This window comes from Crocodylus porosus, unplaced genomic scaffold (assembly GCF_001723895.1).
Source record: "Crocodylus porosus isolate Cpor-Errol unplaced genomic scaffold, CroPor_comp1, whole genome shotgun sequence".
NCBI classification, from domain to species: domain Eukaryota; kingdom Metazoa; phylum Chordata; order Crocodylia; family Crocodylidae; genus Crocodylus; species Crocodylus porosus.
Window position 1 is genome coordinate 184,092,965 of NW_017728906.1, and position 13,296 is coordinate 184,106,260.

Consider the following 13,296-nt stretch of genomic DNA (forward strand, 5'->3'; position numbering starts at 1 on the left):
ATTTTTCCTGCTCTAACGGTGGGAGGTGGACAGATTCAAGGCAAACCTCCAATAATTAGATTCTATACCTAAAAAATTATAACAAATTTATAAATTTACCATAGAATATAATTATTTGGGGATTGTCTTATGTTCAGTGTCATCTTATATTCAAGTAAATACAGTATGTCTTTTCTATATTGGGACAGAAGCCAGATGATATATTCATTTCATGATGCTGAATTAGTTTCCATTCCAACACTAACTGAGGAGGATGTCATAGCACTGGTATGAAAATTAGTTTAAAAAACCAGATAAATAACTTGCACACAGAAGTTGTAAATAGAATGGATGAGGAGCTCTTATGAATCTTAAAATTATTTTAATAAGTCTTAGAAACATTTGGAAGTTCTACAGGTCTGGGAGAAAAGTAATATAGTGCCAATATTCACAAAGGTGAACAAGATTAGTCAGATAATTATAACCCTAAAAATTGATCCAAAGCAAAATAACAAAAAATTGATAAAGCTTTTAATTAATAAAAAGTAAAAGTGAACTAATATAATGCTGATGAACTTGGGTTTATTAAAACAGATCCCATCAAACTAGAGAACTTTTTTGATGAGTTTGCAATATATTTCTTTAAGATGTTTGTTTTGATAGGGCACAGAATTTTCATTAAGAAATGAGAATGATGGAAAATCAATGGGTCAGTCATAATGTAGATTAAAAACTGCTTAACTGCTAGATCTGTAATTGTGAAAAAGAGAAAGTGACTATATTTCAAGTGTGAGGTCCTTCAAAGATTAGTCCTTGGTCACATGTATTTAACATTTTTGTCAATGACCTGGAAGAAAATGTAAAATCATTGTGGATACATTTTATATATGAAAAACATCAGTGGCAGTGGTGATGCGTAGGGGGTGCACACAGGTGCACATGCACCCCCTGCAAAAAGCACCACTGACACTGCTGGCAGCACCTGTCTGCAGTTGCAACTCAGCCCCCACCCTGCCTGCCTGCCTACACTGGCGTCTGCAGGCAGTCCCCAGTCGCCGCTGGCTGCCGCCGACACTGCTGGCAGTGTCTGCAGGTGGTCACCGACTGCTGACAGCGCTGCAGCTGCCTGCAGGAACTCATTGCTTGCTGCCACCGCACTTCTGCTGCCAACAGTGCTGCAGGAGCTTGCCATGTCCCCCCAGCCTCCAGGGGCATACTGGTAGATAATGAAGAGGATAAAGTCAACAAAACATGGAGATCTAGATCACTTGATATTCTGGGTACATGCAAACAATCTGCATTTCAGTAGAGATAAATGAAAGGTCAGGAGAATGTGACCAGAATGAAAAGAGAACAGTATGCAGTTACCATGACAGAGTGGTAATCCCGTGCTTCAGAACTTTTGCTCATTGCCTGTAGAAACAAGGAAGGCCTTTTGTCCTTGTGGATGCTACTGGCTTCTGAAAGGCAAGGTGTGGCAAAGTCATTACCTTCCACTCAAGCATTGGGACATTAGCTTATCCCAGTAAAGAGATTATGCTCTGAGGAACTAAAATTATAACCTGTTGCACATTTTAATGAAAAAATGTCAATGTATGTCTTTTTTGCTTTTCTTCGTCTAGGTGGTTCACCAGCTGTGAGCATGAACTCCAGTCTGTCTTTATCAAACCCCATTTCAACTCATACCGTTTTGCCCCAAAATTCTAGCCTTTTGTCAGCTCCACCTGGAGCCAGGATGCCTTCTATTCCTGCAGCTCGGAACATGAACTGCTATGGAAACATTCCTTGCAATCAGCCCAGTGCGTACAGCATAACTTCAGGAATGAACCAAATGCAACCACACAGAAACCAAAACCAAATCATAACAAGTCAAAACAACCCCATGATGTCTCGACCACAAACCCTGACACAAGGAAATAATGCAGCAGCTTTTGGGACTGGGTCAGTGGTCAGCTCTCAGCAGGTAAGACCAAGCTTAAGCCACGGAGCGACAAGTTTCCCAGCTCAAAGACCATCAAACGTTATGATCACTTCCAGCACTACAGCTCAAAACTGGGCCTCTCAAGAAGCCACAACAAAGCAGCAGGACACACTGAAACCTGCAGGGGTTCGGTTCCCCACAAGCACACCATATCCTAACCAGGTTCTACAACGCTCCATAGGCAACCAGCATTTCTCCCCACGTGCGATGGTGCCTCCTAATCAGCTAACAGCAGCAGTGCAAATGAGACCTCCTCTAAACCAAGCGCACCAAACATTAAATGGACAAACTTCTGGATCGCTAAGAGGCCTAAGCGTGAGACCTAACCAGCTAAGAGGACAGACTGTGCCTAATTTGAATCAGCCAGGAACAAGTATGACCCCACCATCATCCCTGCCATCAACCAGTTTTACATCAACCAACCAAAACTCAAGGTCTTACCAAGGAAATGATCCTACTAGCGACTTATCGTTTGACTTTCTTAACCAGCAAGGTGACAACATAGGACCTGCACTCAATAGTGATTCAGACTTCATAGATTCTTTATTGAAAACAGAGCCTGGCAATGATGACTGGATGAAAGATATCAACCTTGATGAAATCTTGGGGAACCACTCATAAGCAACAATATGATGATAAAACATACATGCTAAGAAGCAGCTGTTAACAATAGTTTTCATTTTAAAGGCCAACAATCTGCCTTGTTTATTTACACACTAGTAGTTGGGCTGACTTTTAAAATAAGGAAGCAAATGGAGTGATTGCTCAGTTTGAAGAGATGGTCTGAGAACAATATCCAATTCTAAAGCTTACTCCAACTAAAGTATAATATAGGATGATATTCATACCTAACAACTCCCCCTGAGAGTACTCAATCCCTGACAGAATCAGGTCCTGTGTAAATTTAACTGCTAAAAAAATCTGCCTAATAGAAGCTTACTTCTTTCTTTCCATTGTCTTTTATTTGTATATACGCACATACTACATGTACCTTTTTCCACAAAATCAGCCTTCCAAAATTGGGGTCTTAAGAAGAGGAGCTGATTTGTTTTCAATGGAATAGAAGCACTGTAAGAGACACTCTGTTAAATGGCTGCCAAACAGCTGCCACTTCTCCATGGGGCAGCAAGCAGTTTGCTAAACCTCTGACTGCAGCTAGTAAGGCAATAGCTTTTGCCTTAAAAGCCACTCAGCTGGCTGAGGGTGAGCGAGCTGCTATATGCAGTCTGTAGTGTCCTGATGAGGTATGGTGTGGAAACAACACTTGATTATTTACAGGAACTTACATAAGGAACTATGTATAGTAATGAAGTAACAGTCTTGTCACTGCCCTTGCAAGGGTCTGGGCCATAGCCTTGTTGCCATTCTGCCATGCCACGAAGTTCCTGCTGCCTCACACAGGTTGTCTCCTGGGGTGCCGCAGTTCTGTGTTTCCAGGAGGACTTCCCCCATGTCACAGAGTTGGCCATGACTTGGGAAAAAAATCTTTTTTCTGCATTCTGCTTTTCAAAAGCAAGGTGCATATTTTATTTGGGGGGCATGTGGTATGTGAGGAAATGCAGTAACTTGTGTAGAAAGTAGAAGGACAAATGATTCCTTTAAGGGAGCTAAAAAGTATCTTGTGTGAGAGAGATCCCAGAGTATTCTAGCTTTTACTGTTACTCCTGGCCTTTTGTTTGTAACTGCCTGAGAAATGTAATAAGAGAGGCTATTCTAAAAATGAGTAATAGCATCGGTCTAGTTTCTGGCATAAATATGTGATGAGCCATTACAAAATCTAAGAGCCAGAGCCTACGGCTTTGATCCCTCAAGTAGATCGGTGACTTCAGTGGACAGCTAGAGTGAAAAGGGTAGACAGGATTTGGCTCTAAAGAGCACTTTCCAATCTAAACCCAAGTTTTCTACATGGCCAATTATTTGCTTATTTCTTAATGAAAGGTTGATGCATATTTCTGTATATAGAAAGACATCTATTTTGATTTTGATTCAAGAACATGCCATTCAGTGAGGGGCTGGTGAAGAATATCGATATCTCCCTCATTCTTCAGGTCAAGGGAGTCCAAAAAGTGATATATATGAGTGCTAAGAGCACTGATGCTGGCTTAATGGATGCTTACCAAGGGCCATATTCCAATACCCTTCACAGGATGAGTAGTACCTCATTTTGTGAGTAGTCCCATTGAAGGTAATGTATGCAATATAAACTGAAATCAAATCAGTTCATAGTATGAGGCACCTCTCAGCCACAATCCATAAATCAGAAGCTGGCTCTGTGTAAACACTTCATAGCACTCAATTCAAAAAGCAGTTTTGTGGTTGGCTTGGTTGCTTTCCCTGTCATTGTCCTAGCAGAAAAAGTTTCTGTGATCAAGGTAAGGAAGATGTCCCTTGAGCTGAAGAATTCTTTACAGCCTTTTCTGAACCATCCAAAGCTGATTATAGAGCCCACTTTTAGATGCTTCAAGGCCAGGAGTTGACCAGGAGCTTATCACCACAAAAGATATCATTATACCTTTATTATATGTTTTGATTAATAAATATGTATATGTAACAGTGACAGGTGTTGGCCACTTTGCAGTATTTATTGTACTTATTGTACTTATTTGATCAATTGCTGAACAGTAACAGGAAATGTAGCAAAGCCCCCCTCCATTGATTATTTCCATATATATTATGGATAAATTCCTTCTAGGGGGCTCTTGGACTACACAATACACACACACTTCCATGAACAGCAGCTCCATACCCTTTAGGAAGATCATGCTCTCACTGCCCATTTATCCATTTACCCAGCTCTGCTTATCAGTGCTGGTGGGCTGGGACCTAGATTCTGTCTATTCCCCAGTCTTCTTGCAGATCTGGAGGCAAGATGTACTTATACCCTCTCCTCCCAAGTTTTGTGTATCTGTGCAAAACCTAGACAGTCTTATCCCAAGGAAACAATTAAGGTGCCTGGATGTATAGCTGCATTGGAATAGTAGTGTGAGGATGATATGCACAAAAGGTTGTGGCTGGAGAGTTGCCTTCAGGGGCAGAAAAGGTGCATCATGTCATACTACTTTCCAACTCTATCAGCAGTTGAGGGCACAGGGCAGGACTCTGATCAGATCTCTGACACTCCTTGGTTGCCTGAGACACTTTACTGTGCATTAGACTAATCTAATAAGACATGCGCAGCAATTACTGCATAGTACAAGGATGGGGAATGTTCAGCCCACGGGCCGGATGCGGTCAGCCAGGGACTCCATTTCCCGGGCGCCCTGCCCACATGGCTTGTGTCGATCTCCTAGGAGACCCCAGCCTCAGCCATACCAGCAGTATACATGGCAGAACAGTGTAGGGGGCTGCTCTGGAGCTGCTGGGATCTTGTGGCAGGGGCAGCTTGCCCCGGAGCCGGGGCAGAGCCATGATCTGTAGCCTGCATGCTCCAGGCTGGGGCACACATGCAGGGAATCATGGGTCTGCCCCAGCTCCTTGCAGAAGTGACAGCCTGTCTGGAGCCAGAGCACAGCCACGATCCCCTGCATGCGTGCCCCTGCTGCAAAATCCCAGCAGCTCCAGAGCATCCCCTGTACTGCTCTGCCAGCGTGGCTGAGGTTCGGGTCTCCATGGAGACTGGCACAAGTCATGGGGGCAGAGGGGCCTGGGAAATGGAGTCCCCAGCTAACTGCATCAGGCCAATGGCCCAGAGGTTCCCCATCTCTGGGATAGTGCATTAGTCTAACGTGCTGTTTTCTAGTACCTGTGGATACAGGTACTGGGAAAATGACACATTAACTAATGCACAGTACTGCACATGTAGACACTAACTGGAAGCAAATTGCTCCCAGTCAGCCTAGACAGCAGGGAGCTGCAGGGGGCAGGGAAAGCTGTCCTGGCTCAGCAAGGAGTGCCTCTCAGCCACATGGAGATTGAACCCATCCCGATCTCCCCATGGCTGGGAGAGCTGGCTCCTGGATCTGGACTTGTCTGGCATCTGAAACAGCTCCCCGTCCCACCTCAGTGCTAGCCTGATCTCCCCCACACTGGGACGGACCTTTCCACCAAGCTGAGACTGCTACCCCACCCCCACCCTCCAACACTAGGGGCTTAGCCCCCATGCCCTCTGCCAGCCCAGGGAGCCTGGAGCACCCCCTGGCTGCTGCAGGGAGGTGGAGTAGGGCAGGAGCAGCCCTGAACTGATCTGTTCCAGTAGGGCTCAATTTGCTCCCAGCAGGGGCACACGTATAGATGTGCACCAGGAAGCACTTTAATGAGCCTGAATTCTCTGCACAGAAAATTCAGGCACATTAATTGCATATGTAAACACACCCCTTTATGGATCACTCCCATATCCAGAAGCAGCTCTCTATCTATTGTCCCAAACCATTTGTGTTCAGAAAGCATGGAAGCCTCGTCCATAAAAAGGAGAAGGAGGACAATGTTTTGCTGGCACAATAGTGTCTCATCCAGATTTAGAAAGTAGTGGTCTATTTGTATGGAAGCAGAGGAATACTGTGTGTCTGAGCCCTGCTCACTGGCATCTATGTGATATCAAGGGTAAGTCCACTGTAAAGATGGAATTACAGAAGTTTAAGTGGGGTATAAAGTCAAAATCAGCTCATTTGTATCTTGCTCACACACATATAGTCCATGAGGTGATCTGCAGGAATGCTAAAGCATTTTAGTAGGGGACAGATTTCTTAGAAGTAGTCACTAAGGATGTGCTCCTTCTATATTGATCTAAGCAATCAGCTAGAACCATCAGGAATCATATGTGAGCTCACATGCCATTGAAGAAGCAACTGCTGGTTAATAGCAATGGGTCATCTACTATAGGTTTACTCAGGCAATCTCAGGAAAGGCCTTCAACTTCTGTAAAAGGTGACACAGTTGAGGATCTTGTTCAAGGATTGCAAGATATGGGTCTCAGCTTGATCCTGCACCTGTTACATTTTTTCCAGTCGTCATTTTTTTCACTGACTAGATGAGCTGAATGAGTTATAAAATCTATTGCTGTTATAGTAAAACAAAAACGGTTTTAAATACACTCATACTCCCCTGTGACGAAGCAAAGGCTGTTAGTTGTCTTGTGAAGATGTACAGAACACGTATGAGATTGTGAAAGACTTTTATGACCAAAACTTGAATCCAATGTTGGTTCTTAACTAAGTTCTCTCTTTTTGAAACAATGGCTAAATGCACTACCCTTATAATATATTTTTCATCATTGACCAGGAGCTCTTCACAGTATTGGGTTGTAAATATAAAGAATTATTTGTTTTGTAAACTTTTGTAAAAACAAAAAAATTAATATTTTGGTAGGAATAATAAAAACATATTCTTTGGGTTATATTTATACATATGTGAAATAAATATACTATCAAAAGTTGTATTTTATACAAAAAGTAAATGGTTACCTTTTGTATTCTAATATACAAAGTTTTGTATGATATGATTGTTTATTTTTATCCTCAAACTTAATTACTGAGTTGCAGGGAAGGGCAGAACGGGAACTTGGGTAAAATATAAGGGCCTGAACCAAAGCCCACAGAAACCACTGAGAGTCTTTCTGTTGATTTTGAATCAAGCCTTTAAAAGTACTTCAGATACATTCAGATCTGAAGCTCTCCTGAAACCTCAGTATGAAAACATTCCAGGTTTCAACACTTTTCCCTGAAAAATGTTTTTCTCCCCCTGCTTGTAACTGTTGGAGGGCGGAGGGGGGTATATGTAACCGTCATGTCTTTGTTGCATGTGTGTCTGCTTTATACTTCCTCATATTATAAAACAGTGTTTCTCTATACAGACTGAAAGGAAAAATTGCTGTACATAAATGTTTGTGTTTTATGCCTTTTTACATGTGGCTGTATATACCTCCTAGTACTATGCAGTGACACTTATGACTCCATTTATTTTTCACCTAAACATGAATAGTATGTTTTTTTTCAGTAGCTATCAAAAATGCTGCCAAGTAAATCAATTAAAATGTTCTGGATGTCTCTTTTCTTAATGTGAACTTCATGAGAAATGTCTATTTATTAGTCTATTCATTTGTTTCATTAAATAGCAGGAATATTTTTGGAAAAACATGTATCCTACCACTTCTGTGCCAAGACTGCCTATAGAAAAGTTGATTTTTCTATGGGTTCAAGTAACATTTTCATTATAATAATATACAATTACTATAGTGAAATTAATTAATTACTACATTTTAAAATCTGGGTCGCATTATATATTGAGGTTCCAGTCATAAATAAGACTAAAAAAGGGATACTAAATGGTAAAAACATATTATAAGACATGGTTAATCATAGGTCATCAAGTCTCATAACTCAGAAGGTTGCTTACAACCTTTATAACTTTTTGTGATATGCTTATAATTAATTACCTATAACCACAAATTACTCATGACATGACTGTAACAAACTTATTACATCTATTGCTATTTTATTAAACCTTTGTAAGACTTTTAAAAATAACACTTATGATAAAGATATGACTAAAATCTGTAAATTTTAGGAACTACTGACATGTAATTCACTGTTTACATCATTCAGACAAATGAAAGCATTAGCTTCTTTTAAACAGATTGAGCATTTCCCCATCACAACTTAATCTCAGTGTGTTAAGGAGGAAATTCCCTTCTGTCTTTGACTTAAATTCAATGTCCATGTATCATTGCATGTAATCTCAAATAATTTCAATATGTACAAGATCATTTATTATTATGTGTCATGTTGCACAAGTTTAATGCTCAGCCCTTTCCATGCTATTTTTTGAAGTGTAAGTTCTGTGGATCAGTTTTTTGTTGAACAGATTTTCTGTCCAATTGAGCTACAATTCTGACTCTCTCTTAAACAGGTCCCAATGAAACAGATGGTTAACCGTTTATTCTTTTAATTGACATCTTTTAATACACCTTTTGATACCAAATATAACAGATGCTTGAATTATGTTAGTTCAGTTTTGGTGAAGTTAAAGTTTTCTGTGCCTTAACCCCCTTACTGCTATCTAGCATACCAGCTTGGTGGGCCAAAGCACATACGGGAGAAGGTGTTTACTGGTCAAATATCATGCTATAGCTCTGGATATGTGAGTTCAAGCTTTCTTCATGTCAAAAGGCTGTTCTGAGGTGGCCCAGCTGAAAACGGTACCTGGTCATCCAAGCTGGGAAGTCAAAGGCAGCCAGCTGTGCTACTAAACACATCACTACTTTTTGTGCTGTTGGCTGCAGCAACTGGCGCCTCTTAACCATGCCAGCCCACTGGGCTCAGATGGATGTGTGATCTTTCAAATCCTGCTTCAGGCCTCCAAACTGGGCAGATGGGACTCAGGGGGTGCACAGACCTCATCCCAGACCTACCACGTGCTATGCACATTTCCTGGTGCAGTCGTATTGCCCACGCAGCGGCTGTGACTGCTCTTTCAGAACTGTGCCTCAGAGAGCTGTGCGCTGGTCCTGCAAGAGCCTGAGCTGGGAGGGACCTGCTCTTGCCATGTGTTGGAAGTGGGCTGTGCCTGCCCCTTCCCAGACATAAAACAGCAAGCAGAGGAACAAACAGCTGTTACCAGGTGGTGACATCTGGGGTCCCTTTTCCCACCTGGCTGCTCAAACCCTCCAACTCCCCTTCTCCAGCTTCTTCATCTCATCCCACTATTTCAGCCACCCTGATGCAATGCTGCCACCCCACCACTGCTTCCTGTTCCTGTCATGGGGGTCTCCCATGCTGTTACCTCTGCAGTTCCTTAGACCCTTATATTACAATCCCCAGCCTCCCTGCTCCAGCCACTCCACTGTGGACTGCTGCTCTCTTGGCACCAAGACTGGTGTTACATTTATCCCTTGCTGTCCTACTTCCCTCTCCACCCCGGGAAGGCCCTTTCCATTTTCCCCTCTGCTGTGCCCATCTGCTTTACCTTCATTCAGCAAGGCCTACCCCCCAACCCATCCAAAAACTCATCTTCACCTGCCAACTCCATCATCTGAGACTAGTCTTGGCCTTTTTAAAGATACAACTGAGGAACTGCATCCCTCAGCAGGATGGTTCTTCCTTTGGGAGAAGCCCATACATGGGAGAAGGAGATCCACACCCAGGGTTTTGTCTGTCTGAGGCTTGGCCAGCTATCCAGAGCTCAAAGGGGAGTCAAATCCTGTCCCCAGGTCTCTCCATTGGAAAGAGGCCAGTTCTTTTTGCTCCTTCTACTTCTCACTGTCCTTGTGGGAGACTGGGTATGTCTACACGTTCATTAATGCACCATAGTTATTGTGCATTTAGTACTGGTTAACCAAGTACTAAATCAATGTGCAGTAACTCACACTACTGCAAAGCAGCACCAGCTCATGAGTTTTTAGTGATGCTTATTGCTCAGTAGCCAAATACTTCTGTGCAGTAATGTATTAGCACGGGTTTTGTCTGGCACGCTAGTGTGAACTGTTATTAGGCTATTGGGCAGTTAGCATCTCATGTAGATGTGCCCACTGAGTCCTACATCCCTCTTACCACAGACCCAACAACAGGCAGGCATTGCTTCCCCAGCATACTGGGTCTTCCAGCCAAGCAGCAGATCCACCATTGCTCAGGGCTCTGGTTCTGCAAGAGTTCGGGCTCATCCTGACAGCCTCCAGTTCCACCCCCGCACTCCCACATTTGCCGTTTGCAACCTTGCCTTACTCCCTACCATGCACCTGTTTCCCTCAGACGGGGGAAATGAAGAACCCAGCACTCTGCCAGAGCCCCTCAGCTCTGCAAAAAACCTTCTGACCCTGTGGTGAGTGTCTGGGGTAGAGCAGGACACACAGAGGGAGGAGGGGGAAGGAGGGGCTTGTTACACTGCTACTGACTGAGCCGTCTTATAATATTTCTCACTGATGAGAAAAAAGTCCCCATTAGCCTGCTCTAGATCCAGCCTGACGCTTCAGAGGAGATGAGAGCCACTGGGCAGTGAGTGGGACTCAGGTATGTCTGGCTTCTGTGGGTGTAGGGGAAGAGAGTTTTGATATAACTTTTTAATTTTCTGGCAAGAAATGTCACAGATGGGGCTGCACAAAGCATGGTAGGTGAGTTCTACCAGCCCTCTGATCAGCGCTGACCTTGTGTCTACAATATTGCACAGGAATGCTAATGTTTCAGCTGAACTTCTACACTTTAAGGCACGCTCTGCCTTCCCGCTGGAGTACTGCTGCTACAGAGGAAGGGTGAAGAAATGAATAAACAACATCGTCTCGCCCCACCAGGGGTTCCTTCCCTGCATTGTAGGTAACAGCTTGGAGAATTAAAGCCAAAAACACTTTAAAATGCTGCATTTTCCTTTCCCATTTCTCTAGGTGATTTATTTTTTGTTCCAGTCAGGGTGGCAGCAGTGTTGTTCATGCCAGTGTCATCCCCCAATGTAATTAGTGTGAGGCATGTTGTGCCTGTGGTTTGGATAAGGAAACCACAAATCATTTTTGTTTCTTCTTAGTTTCACTTCCACCTTTCATGTGCTGCTGCAAAGCTGGAATCCCAAGGGTGTAAAGCAGTGCCCAAGTCTGTTCTGCCTCCCAGCTAAACTTCTCTCTGCTGCCTAATGGGTGGGCTTGGATGTTTGTGAGAAACGTAAATGGGTAAGTAGGGCTCATGTCTTTGCAGCAAAGACCCAGAAGAGAGGCAATACAGCCTTGGCCTCAGTCCTGATTGACTCCAGAGTCACAATAAATAGTCTGCATTACCATAGAATGATAAATCATCACAGAATCATAGAAGTCGGGTCAGGAGGGACCTTGTAGATCTTCAAGTCCAACCCCCTGCCTGGGCAGGAGAAAAAACTTGTCTCAAATGATCCCAGCCAGGTAGGCATCAAGCCTCCTCTTAAAGACCCCCAGGGTAGGAGCCAGCACCACTTCCCTTGGAAGTTGGTTCCAGATCCTAACCGCCCTGACTGTGAAGTAGTTCTTAACCAAAGAACCATAACATGTACTGCACGGTGAATTGTAGCAGATACACTCCAGTTAAAAAGAACTGTTATTTATAACTTGCACAGTCCAACAGGGGATACATTGCTATTGAGTGGCTGAGCCCCAGCCTTGGGAGCAGGACCTATCTATTTTGTGGCCTCTGCCACAGTTTCCTCATCTGCAGGGTTCACAGATCCACTCTTTTCCTGGGGGCTTCGCAAGGCAGCTGCGGTTGAGAGAACCCTGGCCAGCTGGACACCAGCTTTGCCAGGGGAAGCACCTGGATGAGGGGAATACAGCACTGGAAAGATGTGCCTCGGTTTACCTAGCATTTCTACTGGACTAAATGTAATTCCATCAACAGAAATGTAATGCTTGTATGCATCCTACGTCTATCCCAACCTTGCAGTTGGTCCAAGAAAAGCTATCGCTCACATAAATCCTTACCTCTTGCATATGTCCTGGACCATCACAGCTACACCAGCACTTTTCTTATTTGAGTTTTCAAAGGTTGTCCTGTAAATATTTGTAATTATAATATCATAATAATTTTTTAAAAAGCCATAAATGCTGGGTGTAAACCAAGAGCCATTGTCTCCTTATTATGTTTCAAAATCATTTCAGGTATATCAAAATTAAACATTTCACTTACTGTGTTTTCTTCCAGCCTGAAAAATGGTTGTGAACTAGTTCAACCTCAACGTGTCTTAATGGAGGAACTGCTAGGTGAAATTCTATGGACCATGCTATACAGGAGTGTAGATTAGGTGATTGGAATGGACTTTCTTGCCTTAAAATCTGTAGTTCTCAGTCTTTCATAGTTTCATAGTTTCATAGATGTTAGGGTTAGAAGGAACCTATTAGACCATCGAGTCCGATCCCCTGCCCCGGGCAGGAATGAGTGCTGGGGTCAGACGACCCCAGCCAGGTGTCTGTCTAATCTCCTTGTAAATACCTTCAAGGAAGGGGAGGGCACCACCTCCCTTGGAAGCATATTCCATATTTTGCCAACCCTCACCGAAAAGAATTTTCTCCTGATGTCCAATCTGAATTTCCAGTCTCCTGATGTCCAATCTGAATTTCATCTGGATTATAACTGATTCTAATAGTAGAGCTGAAACTTGAAACATTCTTTGGTAATGATTCACTTTTATATGTGATGAACAGCAAGTATCAAGTAAATGATTGTGGTTTCCGTTAAACATGTGTTTATATTTGTATGCTGCCACTTGATTAATGGTATTAAATTGACTGTTAAGATATCCTTAGGACACATGAAAAAAGAACCAATCAGGCTCCCACTGAATTCCATGGCAAAATTCCCACTGGCTTTATAGATTCATAGACATTAGGGCTGGAAGGGACCTCGGGAGATCATCGAGTCCAGCCCCCTGCCCAAAGGGCAGGAAGTCAGCTGGGG

General features: G+C 43.2%; 1 protein-coding gene across 1 annotated transcript in view; it reads left to right on the forward strand.

Annotated features, from left to right (window-relative positions):
- MAML2 (mastermind like transcriptional coactivator 2) overlaps window positions 1-4,056 on the forward strand; it is an 89,215-nt gene extending 85,159 nt beyond the window's left edge. Inside the window, exon 4 of the mRNA XM_019530296.1 lies at window positions 1,602-4,056. Within this exon, the coding sequence (XP_019385841.1) occupies window positions 1,602-2,581 (980 nt within the window). The 3' untranslated portion in view covers window positions 2,582-4,056. The remainder of the gene's footprint in view (window positions 1-1,601) is intronic.
- The last annotated feature ends 9,240 nt before the right edge of the window (window positions 4,057-13,296 follow it).